Source organism: Rhinatrema bivittatum, chromosome 2 (assembly GCF_901001135.1).
Source record: "Rhinatrema bivittatum chromosome 2, aRhiBiv1.1, whole genome shotgun sequence".
Classification (NCBI taxonomy): Eukaryota; Metazoa; Chordata; class Amphibia; order Gymnophiona; family Rhinatrematidae; genus Rhinatrema; species Rhinatrema bivittatum.
Genome location: NC_042616.1, coordinates 247,819,738 through 247,837,076, shown reverse-complemented (window position 1 = coordinate 247,837,076; position 17,339 = coordinate 247,819,738). Strand labels below are relative to the sequence as shown.

At 43.6% G+C, this 17,339-nt stretch overlaps 1 protein-coding gene across 2 annotated transcripts in view; it reads left to right on the top strand.

Moving 5' to 3' along the window:
* The window catches only part of ANO10 (anoctamin 10), a 536,131-nt gene that overhangs the window by 1,804 nt on the left and 516,988 nt on the right, over positions 1–17,339 (top strand). For both annotated transcript variants that reach the window (XM_029589377.1, XM_029589378.1), the window contains exons 2-3: positions 7,558–7,711; positions 16,398–16,583. In XM_029589377.1, coding sequence (XP_029445237.1) covers positions 7,573–7,711; positions 16,398–16,583 — 325 coding nt within the window. In that variant the 5' untranslated portion in view covers positions 7,558–7,572. The remainder of the gene's footprint in view (positions 1–7,557; positions 7,712–16,397; positions 16,584–17,339) is intronic.

The window sequence follows — 17,339 nt, the reverse complement described above, 5'->3', positions numbered from 1 at the left end:
CTGCCAGGGTATTTATACACATTTCCTGCGGAGGTGACGTCATTCAGATGTCAATCAATATTGCGGGTAAATGGAAAGTCCTCTATCAGGTCATCTGCTCCGTGTCTTCCACCAGGTCGTCTGCTCCATGTTGTGATCATCCATGTTGAAAATACTATCAAGAAATCTTTTTATTAAATTAAATATACTATCAGGTAGTCCTTTAATTAAATATTACCCTTCTCCATAAAAAACCACGTCTTAAATCTATCATATAATCCCGTCAGTTGACACGGGTGACAGTATCTCTAAAAAGCCATTCAATGTATTCTTACACATTCGAGTATCCTATCAGGTCATTCCAATGCTTTTTTCTGACAAAGTCCACAACCTCTGACGGATAATATGTTTATACCTTCTCTATAATCAAACTCATCCTCAATACACCATACAATCCCACAAATTAACACCCTGCTGTCTTTTATGCCATGAAGATTTTTTAAGTTAAAGTATACCAATTAATTTTCTCGTTCAATCCTCCTGGATCTACTGTCTGCAGAGTAAAGATCCAATATTGTTCCCGCTGATTGAGGCGCTGTTGTATATCACCCCCTCTTGTGCCCAGATGTAGTTGCTCAATGATAGACCATTTAAGATCTACAAAATCGTGTTTGGCTGTCATACAATGTTGTACCACAGGAGCTGTGATCTTGGCATTTTTAATGCAGCTACGATGTTCTATAAGCCTCGTTCTTATTTTTCTTTTTGTTCAGCCCACATATACAAGGTCACAAGGACATTGTAGAACATATATCATCCCTTCAGACTCACACAAAGTCGTAGCTGTTAATTTAATGATGGTTTGTGAGGAGGGGGATGTCCATTGTTGGCCCGTAAGCGTTTGATTGCAGAAATCACATTTCCCACACGCTTGGTGGCCTTCTCCCTTTGAAATCGGAGGAGACGAATTGAAGGCAGATTTTACTACCATATCTCTAATGTTCTGGGCTCGAGAAAACGCAAATTTAGGCAAGGCATCAAAAACCTGATGTAATGTTAAGACATGCCAGTGAGATTTTATTATTTGAACCACATTATGAGAATGGGCAGAAAATTTCAAAACACATGTCACATCTTGAGTCTTCAATGGTTGTTTGTATTGAAGTAATAAATCTCTATTGGCATATAGTGCTCTTTTGAAAGCCTTATTGATGACGGAACGCGGATATCCTTTGTGTGTGAATCTAGTTTTTAAGTCCATAGCTTGATGGCGATATTCTTCAACATTAGTGCATATCCGTCGTAGACGCAAAAACTGAGACACCGGCAGACCATCTTTCAGTCTTTTAGGGTGATAACTGGTGTATCTGAGGTAATGATTTTTGTCTGTTTCTTTTCTGTACAATGTGGTATCAATCCTACTCCCATCACGAATCAAATTGATATCCAGAAAAGAAGCTCTCATCTGATGGTACTGTGCAGTAAATTGTAAATGTGAATTTTGTCCATTTAACCAGTCCAAAAATCGTACAAGTTCCACTTCAGAAGCAGACCAAATGCATAATACGTCATCTATATAACGTTTCCACAAGATCATTTTATTATACCATTGAGACGTATATAGATAGGTAGCTTCAAAGTGTGCCACATAAATATTAGCAATATCTGGGGCCACTGTGGACCCCATTGCTACTCCCTGAGTTTGAAGGACTTTCCATTTACCCGCAATATTGATTGACATCTGAGTGACGTCACCTCCGCAGGAAATGTGTATAAATACCCTGGCAGTTCGCCATTTTAAATTAAGTGGGTTCGAAGACGGACCGCCAATGAAGATTTGAGATGAAACACGCCAGTTCTTGCCGTTTTGGGAATGAGTTTAGTAACCGCATTTAAAGGATTATCAAGAATTGACCCCTGAAGCAGGACCCTGGGTGGTCCGAAACGTGATCACGTCGGGGCTTCATCGTGGTTTCTCGGCTTGAAGCTAAGTACTGCAATGTTTGTGCTAAATGATTATTTTTTGAGACGAAAGCTCCTATAATTTTTGCTTGTATCTATGAATACATTTTCCCGTGGCAAACAGTACTTTTGAAGAAGTTTTTGAAAATTTGATATTAATAATAAAGTAAAGTGACCTCTCCTGTGCTGGGTCTGATTGCTATACAGATCCCTTTGGTAGCCGTCCTACAAACTATAACAATGAACTTAAGAATGTGTCTTTGACTTATGGTGTGAAAAAATTGAAAAAATAGGTCCAAAAACCATTCTATATTGTTGTGTATGCGTACTCCTGGTTTTTGGAAACTGGGCTTATTGTTTGTACTGTAATATCCAGCATTACTAGTTCCTAGTTGAAGAAAGTCACTATATGCACTGTGAAAGATCTTCTCAGTTTGGGAAAAATATAGCTAGAACAAGTCCTCAAACTCATGGTCTCTCAGGGTGTGGTAGGCCCAGATAACTCCCCTAGCAGTGGCCCAGTAGTGAGCTGGTGCTGCAGGGGGAATGAGTAGTGCTATAGCTACCTAGATACCGAGCTCAACTAGATTGTTATGAAGAAAGCACAGAGCAGAACGTAACCTGTATGCCACCCCAGCTTCTAGTCTGGTTCTGGGCTACTGATGAGAATAAACTTTTTTTTTTTCCCCGTGTCATGCTGTTAGAGGAAATATAGTTAGTCCTCGCAACTGTCTGTTGGGGATACATACATCAGAGACATGCTCCTTTAATGGGCTTCGGCTACTGCACTTGGCTGTCGCTCTGAATTCTCATGTCCCATCCCCTTGTGTAGTGATCAGGAGAGAGGTGTGGCACAGACTGGGATCTGCTTCACTAACACTGCCAGAGGAAATGCTGTGATGGACAACCTGGCTAAAGTGAGGTGCAGGGCAGGGAGAGACCCATCTCCTGGCTGCTCCAGGAGCTGGGTTGAGAGAATTTCTGCAGAAACTCTCTTCCTTCCTCTTCATCCTGCCAGACCAGTAACCTGTGGGATTCCCCCTCCCACTAGCAGATGGGGGAAGAGAGCAAAAGTTGATGTCATTGCCATAAAGGCTGGCCCAGTAGAGGGGAGTCAGTAGTTGTCTGCCTCCAGCAGATGGGATGGAGCACAGACATAGCTGGTCCAACAGTGTAAGAAGGGCCCTAGGGCAATGGCCTTCCCTAAGGTCGCTTTCAGTAGGAGCCTGAGCCAGGGTGAGGACTCCGCGGGATGACAGCCTCAGTCGGTCTGATCTTTCCTCCCCAGGACAGCCAGTTGTTTTGGTCTCCTGGTTTCCCGACGAAGTTGCCTAACTGCAAGTAGAAAAAAAAAAGAAAAAAGGTGGAGAAGTAGCTTGGCCGAATCATTGATGCCTGCCCCAAGTATGGACAAGGGGAGGAAGTGCTCCAGCTGCGGGGCCTGGCAGGTCCCTAGCTTCGCTGGCTCTTTCTGCTGCAATTGTGACGGCGAAAATCAGGCCCTGGTGGAGGAAGGGGGCGTGGCCAATTGAACAGCTTACTCCAGGGAGCGCATCCTTTCCTCTGCCTCTGGAACAAAATTCAGGGTAGTCAAGGCATTCCTCTGCGGCTTCAGAGGGTGGAGCAACTCCAGGCCAGCAGTGTCAGTGACCGGAGCCCCCAGGGGAGGAGGAGTCTGAGTTTTCCTCGGACTTCATCTTGGCTGTGTACCAGGCCTATCTCCATATGAAAGATACGCAGAATAAGGCTCCTTCTTCAGGGGAAAAGCTCAGGCTGGGAAGACTGGAGTCCCGAGATGGAACCCCCAGGGGGGGATTCGAGGAGGAGGAGGGCTCTTCTCGGGAAGAGACTTTAGGTGAGGAAAATCAGGAGGCCAGGGGTCTCAGCGGTGCAGTTGTTTAGGGCAGATGAGCTGGGGGGCCCTCATCACAAAAGTCTCACAGGTCCTAAATCTGAAAGAGGAATTGCCCAAAGCTGGAATGAAAGGAAATACCATTCTGACAGGGATTAGGAAACCTTGCAAAGCCTTTCCCATCCATTTGGCGATCCAGGATATGCTGTCAGAGGAGTGGGAGATCCCGGAATCAAGGCTTAAAAGCTGTAGAACTATGCAGAGGCTGCATCTAATAGAGCAGCAGGATAAGGATAGGCTTCTAGATCTGTCTAGAGTAGATGTAGCGATCTCAGCAAAAGCAAAGAAAACGACTACCAATAGAAAGTGGAGCAGCCCCAAGAGACTCTCAGGACAGGAAAGTGGAAGTGTTACTAAAGAGAGGTTTTGAGCTTTAATTCCTGGCCCTCCAGGTAACTATTTGTGGAGGTTATATAGCCAGGGCCCTTCTAATCTGGTCTCAACAAGAGATCCAGGGTCCCGATGATGCAGGACCCTTGGAGCATAGGGCAGGGCCGGCCCTAGTGGAATCAGCGGCAGCCTTTGTAGCAGATACTTATGTATGATCTTTTTAGAGTTTCAGCAAACTTTGCAGCAACAGAGGTCATGGCTAGGTGGCTTTTATGGCTAAAGAATTGGGTGGCAGAATCATCGTCCACCAGGTTAGGAAAGCTACCCTTTAAGGGGAGGCTTCTATTTGGAGAAGACCTAGAGAAGATAGTCAGAGACTGAAGGGGGGGGGGGGAGGGGGATGGAAATCGAAGTCCCAAAGGTTACCAGAAGAAAAGCCCAGAGGCTTCGCGAGGGGAGGCAACTGAAGATAGTGTCCCAGGGAGTACAGACAGAGAGGCGGTAAAGGCCAGATCTCTCGCCCAGTCAGGATCCTGGGCATATCTCAGCCCTTTCAGGAGAATAGAAGGAAGGGACCCCCCCCCCCCCCCAGCCCTTCTTAGCGACAAAACTGCACAATGATGGTGAGCAGGTCTGCTCCATGATTCCCCAGGCAGCGGGCAGGTTACAGATCTTTTATAAGGAGTGGGCCAAAATAACCAGTGGGTCCCTGACATAATAAGCAAAGGATATCACCCAGAATTAAAGATTCCCCTTAGAAAATTTCTTCGTTTCCTCCCCATACAAGGCAAGCAGGGGAGATGCAGTCATGCAGACATTAGGTTAGTTCAGCTGGAAGCCATAAGCCCGGTTCTGTCCAGTCAGGAAGGCACGGGGGTATCCTCCATTTATTTCCTAGTACCAAAGAAGGAAGGACGCTTTTGGCCAGTGCTGGAGCTAAAGCGAGTAAACAGGGCCTTGGTAGTTCCCCATTTCTGCAAGGAATCATTGTCTACAGTAAAGGCGGCCTTGAGGACATGGTAATTCCTGGCAGCATTAGATCTGCTATATTTTTATATTCCCATCAGGAGAGATTTCCAGCATTACTTATGCTTCAAGATAGCTGGTCTGCCTTACAGCCTTTGGACTGGCCACGGCACCAAGGACCTTTACAAAGGTGATGGTAGTAGTGGCGGCCTTCTTAAGGAAGGAAGGGGTCAAAGTGCACCCTTACCTGGATGACTGGCTAATAAGAGCAGACTCCATGCAGGAAGACCAACAGACCACAGAGAGAACAGTTCATGTCCTGGAGAAATTGGGCTGGATGGTGGAACAGGGCAAAGAGCCAGATTCCGCCGACTCAAATGCTAGTGTACTTAGGGGTACCTTTCATACATACCTGTATACATATGTATGTATATGTTTATGTTTATTTTTTAATTTTGTTATTCCGCTTTTCGCACTTCAATGTGGATTACATTCAGGTACTGTAGGTATTTTCCTATTCCCAGAGGGCTTACAATCTAAGGGGGTCATTTTCTATAGCTGGATAGGGGCGGAGTCGGGGCGCCATTGGGTGCAAAAGCCGGCAACGATAACACCGCAGTGGTGCGATCACTGCCTGCTTTCTCAGGCCTGACCCCCGTTACCGCAGGATTCCATGTGTGTATATATGTATACACACATGGAATACACAGACCTAAGTTTGTACCTGAGGCAATGGAGGGTAAAGTGATTTGCCCAAGATCACACAGAGCAACAGTGGGACTCGAACCCTGGAACCCTGGTCTCCTGGTTCATAGCCCACTGCTCTAACCACTAGGCTACTCCTCCACTCTAGGTTCTCTTTTGTTTTTCCTTTTTCAGATTCAGGTGTAAGCTTTTCTTCACTTCTTTTCCCATGTGTGTATGTATGTGTGTATACATGTGTGTGTGTATATAAGTATGTATATATGTATACGTGTGTGTATATATGTATACGTGTTTGTGTGTATATGGGTGTGTGTGTATATGTATATATATGTATGCATGTATATACATACGTATTTGTGTATATGTGTGTATTGTTAGCATGTAGCACATTTAAGACTAATCGGAGAAAAATCTTTTTCACTTATCGCACAACTAAGCTCTGGAATTTGTTGCCGGAGGATGTGGTTAGTGCAGTTAGTGTAGATGGTTTCAAAAAAGGTTTGGATATTAATCAAGTTTACTTAGGGGACAGCCACTGCTATTAATTGCATCAGTGGCATGGGATCTTCTTGGTGTTTGGGTAATTGCCAGATTCTTGTGGCCAGGTTTGGCGTCTGTTGGAAACAGGATGCTGGGCTTGATGGATCCTTGGTCTGACCCAGCATGGCAATTTCTTATGTTCATGTGTGTGTATATATAAATACCGTGTGTATGTATATATGCATATTTTTTCTTGCAACAAATTTACAGTCTATCCCTTTTTCACTGTAGCTATTGTCCATTATTATTTATGTATTTGATACATTCCTTTTCCCAAACTGTGGTTGTTTCCTTAGTTTATGTAATTTGATGTTTATGTAATTTGATGTTTTGAGTTCTATGCTTATTTGATATCGTAGCCTTATTAACATTGACTTGATGTATCACTGTGCCTTTTCATTTTATCTGTTGTGATGTTATTAATGATCAGTTTGCTCTCTAGGTGGAAGAGCATGAAATAAATACATAAAGATTGTGAGATATATGTATAATTGCTCATTCTTTGGGCAATAGAAGTTATTGCAACTTGCAAGTCATCTTAGTATGTTTTTTTTTGTGGCCTAGACCACTAGAAACCTGTGCCATCATAACCTAAAATACCCAGGGACCCCTTTTTCTAAAAGGATATTTCAGGCTGGCCATGTCCCCAGCTGAACATAGGAATCCTCTGCCACGGAGCTAACAGGGCCAGCCCTTCACTTACACCTCATCCAAAGCCAAGGCCATGAGTTTGATAATTAAGCAGTAAGGCATGACAGGGTGTGTGCTGGTGAGCAGCATTGGTAGACCTTGGATATATTTCGATAACCTGAGAAGTTTTGATCTTTCCTGAATTCTTTCATCCCAAACTTACATCCTGGTTTGTCTTATGATTTGTAGATTTAAAAAAAAAGAAAGTTTGAAGTTTTTGGCTCTGTCATGTACTATTATGCTGTGATATCGGTATGAGATGGAACCTTTAGTAACTGATCACGGATCAGTACTTCCATTTAAGTCTGAAACGTTAGTGCTTTACTTTGCTGTTATGCCTGTATGTTTAGTTAAAATATGTAAAGTGATGCCTCAGCCAGGAGTCATATGAAGCATGAGCATTACAAGTGAAGCACGTTTTAAGGTGTACTTTAATTTTTTTCTTGCATTAAGGTTGTCATTTTTTCCTTTAGCCAATTAATCTGAAGATGAAAAGAATCCAGAATTTATGTGACGCTGCTGACCTCGATTTCACGCCATTAGTAGTTATAGAACTAGTAAAGGATGCCAAAGAAGAAACCAAAGAATGGCTTATAAAAAGGATTATGGACAAAAAGAAAGATGGAGGTACGCATAATTGCACTTGCCCAAAGATTTAAAATGCACAAGAGGGAGCAGTTTGATTTTGGCTTACTCCTGGGTGAATGCTGTACAAAAAATTTTAAAATTTCTGCATATAAAAAATTCTGCACACACATTTAAATTCAGCATACTTTATATTGGTCAAATTAGCACAATATACATCACAGCCTTTGAGTAATTAATGTAAAGTGTAATACAGAAAAGTTATTACTCAAAGATGCAGAGATTTAAATATTTTGAGCAGAATTCTCCTAGAAGTACACTGTAAGAGCATCTCTTCCACCCACTTGTATTATTTCTGTGGCCAAACCCCCTTTACTCTGCCCTCAACTCCTCTGCTTTCCACTATCTCTCCCTCCTCCTTCAAGGCTGAACCCCTTCCATCCTATCTCCACCCCAGTTTTGACCCCTCTCTCTCACACAGACTCCCTCTGTCCCTCTCTCGCACCTACACACATTCTCACACAGGCTCCCTCTCTCTCACACACCCACACACATCCTCACGCAGGCTCCCTCTCTCTCACACACCCACACACATCCTCACGCAGGCTCCCTCTCTCTCACACACCCACACACATCCTCACGCAGGCTCCCTCTCTCTCACACCCCCACACACATCCTCACGCAGGCTCCCTCTCTCTCACACCCCCACACACATCCTCACGCAGGCTTCCTCTCTCTCACACCCTCATGCAGGCTGCCTCTGACCTTCTCACATGCACATCCCATCATACAAACTCCCTCTCTTTCTTGCATACACGCCTCACAAAGGCTTCCTCTCTCTCTCACACACAGACCCTCACAAGGGCTTCCTCTCTCTCATATACACACACACACTCACTCACTCTTCCTCTCTCTCACAATAGGATCACAGGCTGACTCACAGCTGTAGGCGGACTTTGGCCTTCAGCTATCCCAGGCTTCTCTTTTGTGTATTTGGCCATGAGCAGGATGGACGCCACTCACAGCTGCTGGGCCTCTTCTATCTCTGGCCACGAGCAGAATGGACTCCGCTTATGGCCACTGGGCCTTTCCAATCTTCATGAGTGAGATGGGCTCCGCTTGCGACCTACTGGGGTGCTAGTCCAAATTCTGCGCAAAACATTTAAATTCTTTGCAGGAGGGGAATTCTGTGCCGAGCAATAGGGGAGATTTCCCCCAGGAGTATAGATGTACTTCAAACAAGGAGCCCAAGGGGGAGTATTGTAAAAGATCAACCAATTCAGAGTTCACAGTTTGGTATTGCAGGACCAATTGAATTAATATGCACACATGTCCAAACCTGACACCATCTGGAAAAACCAGAGCTTATGTGCAGTATAAAAAAATCCTAAAACCTTTGCTATGTTCAGACTGGGTCTAGCTGCTGATTAGGATCTTCATTTTTTTTTAATGACAAAATGAAGTTTGGGCTGGCGCAATGGGTTGAATTTCTGGGTCAGATTTTCTGCTTCCTGGGCTAGCTGGAGATGTTGTGGAGGCAGTGTTCAGAATCCTTGGGGAGGGAAGGCATTCTAGTCAATGTGCAATGGTGACACCTAGTGGCTGGATTCAGGGCCCATGATTGTAGGGTTCCAGAAGGAGCTCTGGTGATGGCCTCCAGCAGAGGAATGTCACTGTGATGACTGCACTAAAATGAGTTGGGAGGAAGTATAAAATAGGGGGGGAAATCCCCAGGTAGTTGTGAATGAAGACTGTTGGCCCCAAATTCCAGCGTTGATTTCAATTGATCTGGAAGTCCCAAAGGAGTAGGCGGAAAACTGCTAGGTCAAAAAAATAAAACGTTGCTGTTAAGGTAGTGCCAGTAATGTTTACAGATTGTGGTGGGATTATATTTCATTTCTAGCAGCGGAATAAATACAGCACTAAAAATGACCTAAACTACAGACCTTTTTTGATGTTGTAGAACTGCACTTCTGGGGGTTGATGCTGCTACCAAATGTTTCCAAGCAGCCTTAGGAGGAAAATGTTAGGGATGTGAGCTCTTGGGCTGTGGCGTGGTTGATGCAGCCTAGCAGTTGAACCTAGTAGGCCCATGCCAAGAGCTGGCGGACTCGCTCTTACAGGGACTGGTTCTAGGGCTTCGCCTATACCAGCCCCATTCCCCTGCAAGTTGAGCCTCTGGATTCCAGGCGCTGGCAGGGCTTAGGCGAGAGACCTGTGAGAAGTAGTCAGACAAAGTTGAGTAGTGGGCAGAGGTCGGTGAGCAAATGTGGTCCAGGTCCTGACCAAGGTTGGGGCAAGCAGCAAGCAAATGGTGTCCAAGTTGAGGCCAAGGTCAGGGCAGGCAGCAGGCAGAAGAGTAGTCAAGTCCATAGCAAAGGTCAGAACCAGGAGTCAGGCAGAGATGGATAGACAAGACGAAGACAAGGGACTGAGAACCAAGATACAGGCAGGGCAAGGCAATAATGAGGCATGACGAGGCAGGGTAACAAGAAGATAAGACAAGGCAAGGTACAGCAATCAATGCGCACTGCAAGGCAGAAGGATTATTGCTTAGGCAAGGCTTGGAGTGCGGCTGGGGTTTAAACACCCAGCCCTGTGACATCATCACCAAGCGCCGCTGGTTCAGTTTTCCGCCATGGGGCCTTCAAGTGTTGGCATGCTTAGGGAGCCCCAGGGGCATGGCGGCATGGTGGTGTCTCAGGATTGGCTGGTCGCAGGATTTCCCGGGGCTGGCCAAAATGTTACAGAAAAATAATGAATTCAGTGGAAAAATAAATATCTTTCTATAGATGATTGCTGATATGTAGGACCCCCTGTTCCTTTTCTTGATTGGCTTTCTGATTTCTCCCATGGGTCCATCAGACCATTTTATTAGTAATATTTTTTTCACCTGATTCTGCCACTGTGGACATTTTTAAATATTTTCGCTAATTTTCTAAAGGCCGTGGTGATTCTCTCCACAATTTTAAAATAGACAAAAATGAATATGTTGCAATACAAATCTACCAAGTTTAATTGACATATAATATTTACATAGGAAAAATATTACATGGAAGGAAGCCACACTTTCTTATAGGCTCTCAGTGGGCAGTCTCGAAATCCAGAAGTTACAGATGAGAATTTCTGACACGAACAAGCCTCACCAGAGTTCTAAAAAACCCTTCCCCGCAGAGTGACAATATTCACCCTATTTATACCTTATAATAGTTTACAGAAAAGGAATTATAAAACTAACTTAGGTATTTGTTTATGAAAAACAAATTCTAAAACAAAACCATAGATAAATGGCACATGAAGTCTACCTCTTAGGAATTTAAAAGTACAGGTAAAGGCACGTTTTATCATTTATTTACATTTAATGACTTATAGAGTCTTCCTGTTATCATCCTTTACCGGATATCTGATGTTAAAACCTTTCTGTACAGCTGTGAGAAAATCAAACATACTAAACATAGTTTACTAATTGCTAATTTTGACATTGCACAATCACTGACCTCTGGTCCACTTCTTATTGTTCATAGCAAGCGTAGCATAAATCAGGAAAGAACATTATAAGCTAAAATGAGCTATATTGCACACAATTGAACAGAGAGATGCAATAAAGCTTTTTGATTTCCTCGCCTCCATTTTACTCAAGACACAGTAAACCAGTGTCTCCCAGCCAGTCTGCCATGGCACACTGGTGTGCTTTCAGACCCGATCGGGTGTGTCACGGAAAAGCCACCACTGCCTGATTCTCAGATCCAGACCAGTACCTGGACACTGCTCTCAGCGCCTCACAGCAGCAAGAGACACCAGCAATAGTTGAAGCTCCTTTCTTAGAACATGTGCCTCCCCTTCCTAGCTACAGCATGAGCCCTGGAGTATGGAAATTAATAAGCACCATGCAGTGTATGGATAGCAGATCCCTACTGTATTTGGCACACATATCTTCCCTCCTTCTGAGCTTCCTTCTTTGACTCTTTCCAGCCTCTGTCTTACCCCTAGGCTTTATGAGACAGGCAGAATGTGCACCGAGCACAAGATGTGACTCATTCTGAGGGCTGAGAGCAGCGGCAGTGGAGGAGCTCTGGCAGCCACATGTGGCGACCAAGGTAACTACCTGAGCTGGCTACCTGTACCACACTGACTTCTCCTTTCCCTTGCACTTGTATGAAGAGAGAACTGGCCCTTAGTGGTGGGATCATGGGTGTCTTGGCCCCTCCCGGCCCCCTCTTTATTTTATAATTTCAAAGAGAGACTGGCAGGTCTTTCAGTGCTTCCCAGCTATTCTTCTGGCCATACGACTCCTCTACATGTCTGCCTTGCATGCTCTATGGAGGCTGGTATGCCACACAAAACTTTTGTTAATATAGGTGTGTCTTGGGCTTGAAAAGGTTGGGAAACACTGCAGTAAACAACTGACTTGCTTTCTGATGCATGATCTAATTATAGAGCTTGTCAGAATACTTTTTCTTTTTTTTGGAGTGTTTTTAATAAAGCTGCTTTTCAATGTAGTCACCCCAAAATGTAAGAAATATGGCCCAATATACTTCAAGGAGGAAATATCCGTGTACATAGAAACTGTTCTTTCTTGCTGATTACTAACTGCCCACTGAGTCAATCGGGAAAAAAACCAGGCACCCCCCACCACATCCCTGATATTTGCTTTAAGCAGTTTATTGATAAAATATATATATTATACAATAATGATCATAGACACATCATCATATACACTGCAGTTAAAAATGAGATCAAATATGTAGTCTGCCCATTCACACAACTGCTCAGCTCTACAGACCCTACCATCCCTCGGAGATCGCCTGTGCTTGGCCTATGCATTTTTGAATTAAATACTGTCCTTGTCTCTGCCATCTCCCCTGGGAGACTGTTCCCAGGGCCAGTGTAAGAGTTTTCGGTGCCCTGGGCAAGCCTTCAGTCATGTACCAACTCCTCCAACTTACAGCATAGCGTTCCCTCTTACAGGAGGCAGGAGCTCCAGTACCAGTGCCTCCTTTCTTGATGGTATTAGCTTTGGGCCAGCAATCCTCTTGAGCCTCACAATGCAGGGATTTTGCCACCTCTAGGTGACCACAGACCCTCTGTGTTCCATGCATCTACCACCTTTTCCATAAAGATATGCTTCCTCAGATTACTCTTCAGTCTTCCCCCTTTCACCCTCATTGCCGAGCCTCCTTTCCATTGAAAGACACCTGCCTCCTGTGCATTGATCCCTCAGAGGTATTTAAATATCTCTATCATATCTCCCCCATCTCACCTTTCCTCCAGGGTGTATGTGTTTAGATCTTTTAAGTCTGTCCCCATATGCTTTACAATGAAGATCTCTGACCATTTAAGTAGCCACCCTCTGGACTGACCCCCATCCTTTTTTTATACCCTTTTAAAAGTTTGGTCTCCAGAAGTGTACCCAGTATGCCAAGTGAGGTCTCACCAGGGGCAATATCACCTCTCTTTTTCTGCAGATCATTCCTCTCCCTATGCACCCAAGCATTTTTTTGGCTTTTGCTATTGCCTCATCCACTTGTTTGGCCACCTTGACATCATCATATATGATCACACCCAGATGCTACTCTTGTTTCATTCATAGAAAAATTTCACTCTGTAGACTGTACGCCTCCCTTGGGGTTTTGCAGCCCAAATGGTTGACTCTGCATTTTTTAGTATTAAATCTGAGTTGCTGAACCATAGACCATTCCTGAAGCTACATTAAATCTTTCTACATGGTTTCCGTACCTTCCTGGCTGTCTACCCTGTTGCAGATTTTGGTTTCATCCATAAAAAGAAAATCTTTTCCCAATAGTCCTTCTGCAAAATCACGAACAAAAATGTTGAAAAGAACCAGTCCAAGAGCCAATCCCTGTGGCACACTGCTAGTAACGTCCCTCTCCTCAAACTGAGCTCTCTTTATCACTACCATTTGTCACTTCCCACTCAACCAGTTTCTAAACCAGTCTATCACTTTAGCACCCACACCAAGGGCACTCAATTTAATTTATAAGACATCTATGTGCAACTGTGTCAAAGGCCTTACTTAATCCAAATACACTACATCTCGCGTGCTCCCCTGATCCAACTCTCTGGTCTCCCAGTCAAAGAATTGTTCAGATTTGCCTGACAAGATCTACCTCTGGTAAAACTCAGAGCCTGTAAACTATTGGATTCCAGAAATAAGTACTGTCCTCTGTTTTAGCAGCGATTCTATTAATTTACTCACCACAGAGGTCAGATTAACCAGCCTGTAGTTCCCAGCCTCCTCCTTCCACTTTTGTGAAGAGGAACCATATCTGCCTGTCTCCAGAACTATTCCCGACTCTAAAGAAAAAAGTCAGCCAGCATTGCTGCTAGAATTTCTCTAAGTTCCCTGAATACCCCCTCCACGTTATCTACTTTAAAATTTGCTTTATTCCTTATAAACACTCTTTTTTGAAAATAAGTTTACCTCACTTCCAGTCTTATTTGTGTCCATTTTCTTTGGTCCTATTCCTGGCCCTTTCTCAGTGAACACAGAACAGAAAAATCTTTAAGCAATTCTACTTTTTACCTTGTCAGCCTCTGCATATTCCTCCCCTTCACTTCTGAGTGTCATCATGCCACTTTTGTATTTCCTCTTATTGCTAACATATCTAAAAAAAAAAAAAAAAAAGTTTAGGGATCCCCTCCCCCGTTTTACTGTATTTGCAATTTTTTTCTTCAATTTTCATTTTCATTCTCCTGACTGCTTTCCCAGCTACTCTTACCCTTTTCGACATATTGCTGCCTGTCGTCTTCTTTCTACGATCTCTTGGGGTTTGTTAATGCTAACCTTTTTAGCTACTTCTTTAGAAAACCATGCCATAGTAGCTTCTACCTTTATTTACTTTTCTAACAAAACGATTAGTTGCCTTTACAATCTTTACTTTTATTCTGCTTCCTGCTGCTCTCCTTTTCTTAGATTTTCCCATCCAGCTAATGACTCTCTGAGGAAACCACCTCCCCTCCATTTCAACGGAGTAGATTGTCCTGAAATCTAGGACCCTCGGCTATGAAAGTGCCTTCCCCGCTTGTGCACTCTAATAATGAACCACACTGTCTGGGGATCACTGGATCCTAGAGGATCATCCATTACAACACGGAACACTGTCCCCATTGGCAAACAGTAAGTCTAGTATTGCCACCCCCCTCCCCCCCTTGAGGATGCCATTACCCTTTGACGGAACAGTTGTCCCTGCAGAGAATCCAGGATCTACCTGCTTCTAGAAGAAGACACTGCAGCTGGAATGTCCTAATCAACATTTGGCTGATTGAAATCCTCAGCAATAGCGCCTCCCCTTTCACAGCAATTTTGTAAATATCCAGCCTTTAAATTTGTCTTTTACTTCTATCTATGATAGAGGACTGTGTATTATGTCAGTATAAATAAGATGTTCCATTCCCTCTTTCTAGATTAACTCACAGTGCCGCCTCCTTATCTCATAAGCCCTGCAGTTCTCTTGCTTGAATATTATTTTTTATATATACAGTGCCACTCTTGCCCCCTGCTTTCCTACTGGGCTTTCCACCTATAGTATGCCAATATATCTGAATATTCGGTTTTGGATATTCTGAAAACCTCTTTGAGCCCTTGTTTTATATCTCTTCCCAGCTTACCTAGCCCAGTCAATGCAGCAAAAATCCTTGTCTGGGACCTCTGCACCAGAGCTCCTTAGAGAATGCTTTAATCATGGGGCCTAAATATGGCTACTGGGTGCTGCCGATGTCAGAAACACTGCTGCCGCTGTGGCCTCCCCTGCCAGCCCAGGAAGCAGGAATTGCACCAAAGTTTGCCACATGGCAGCACGTGGCACTACCACCGAGGCGCCAGTTTAGCCCCATACATTTCAGTTTCTAAAGTATAGGGCAGAGTTCTAGTAGTTGCATTGGTCCTGATTTTGATACCCTTTAAAGAGACCCACAAAAAAAAGAGATGCTACAGTATATGAGCTTTATAGGTTTCACAGAGGATGAGTCTGAAGGGAAAAGGTATTACAATCTATAAAGTAAATATAAAACTATACTTCTGTGAAATATAATTTCATATACTTCTGCTTTGATGTAGCAGAAATTCGGTAGCACAGATTGGCAGCTATAAAATAAAAAGTGATTTGGTTGCCAGTTTTCTTCAGGAGATTATTATATGACCATAACGTTTCAGAAGACCTTGGAAGAAGTTCTGTGGTCAATGGATGACCCAGCTTTCTAATGTTCTGTCTGCTTACCAAAAGCCATTAAGGATTTCACATTTGTTTTTACAGTAGCTTTTAGTGAGGCTTCTGAGAATTTTCAGTGACTTTTAATGATATTACTGAGAATTTTTTAGAATGTCATAATAGCTTTTAATGAGGTTACTTTTTTTAAGTAATGCAACTAATAACTTTTAGTTTTATTAGTAAGCATTCATTAATGAACATGAACAGAAACATATAGGCCACCCTTTTGGAGGTGTTTATTCACTCCTGTGGGTTGATCAGGACCATGAGGGGATGGAGATAGCCCTTCCATGGGCAAGAGGTCATCTGTAGCAGAGCTGAGGGTATCCCACAACATTGCAAATTGTGTGTGTATCAATGTTCAGCAGAATTTTAGTTAAAAAAAAAAATGAGGTTGAAGGAGGTGATCCAGAAGCTATATGGAATAAACAGCATTTAGAAACATTTCTAGCTTTTAGTGACTTCTTTGGCAAGACCTTATTTCTGTTGACTCTTTGTAGGTGCCCAGTTGTTGATTAAACCCTTCTCAGGAAATGAACTTGAACAGAGCAACATTTATCTGGTTGGCGCAACTAAGCTGCGGCTGCTGCTGGGAGCTGAAGCTGTGGGACTGGTGAAAGAGTACCATGATGGCTCCATGAGGACCTTCACATTCAACAATAGGAAAGAGTTCAAAGATTTTCCAGGTACATCACTTCTAGAATAACCCATGTGTGTTCCTCAGTAAAGCCTGAAAATGTGATGGGTGGTGGAAAGCTATTAACAGCCTGGCATTCTCTCATTGTTTAGTCAAGGTTTTTTTTTAACTATTTATAAAACAAGCAGGCATAAACATATCACGTCCAACAGCACCATTAAGTTGCACGAGGTTAGATAAACATACATGTTGAGAGCTATCTAGTACACAAGTGCGAATACTGCTAGGGAAATCCCGCAGAACTATCACATTCCCGCTCTTTCCAAGGGCGTCCAAATCACCCCAAGGATCCCATATCCCTTGCTTCCAAATACTGCTAATAAGGAGACCATATTTTGTCATATAAAAACATCTCCTTCTGAAGCAAGTAGGACAATGCCTTTCAATAAGCGCAATAATGTGCACTTGTCTATACCAATGTGAGAGTAGCGGTGCTGACTTCCAGTGTGTTGCAATCATGAATCTTACCACATGAATCAAATGATCACACAGTTTGCTCTGGGGTCCAGTCATCATTGAGGCATGTCAACTGGCAGGAGTCGCGTGTCTGCCCAAAATATCCGCTACTTTAGCTTTCACCCTATTCCAAAAACTGCAGGTAAAAATGAATGCTTTCCTTACCCAGGGAAGGTGTTTAGGAGTTATTTGATTCTCCATAGGCTGAGATACTGTCTCTTGGACCAACGTAAGTATGATCTGGATGCCTATGCACTTGGCCTTTTCAGTACAGACAGGACTCTTGTTT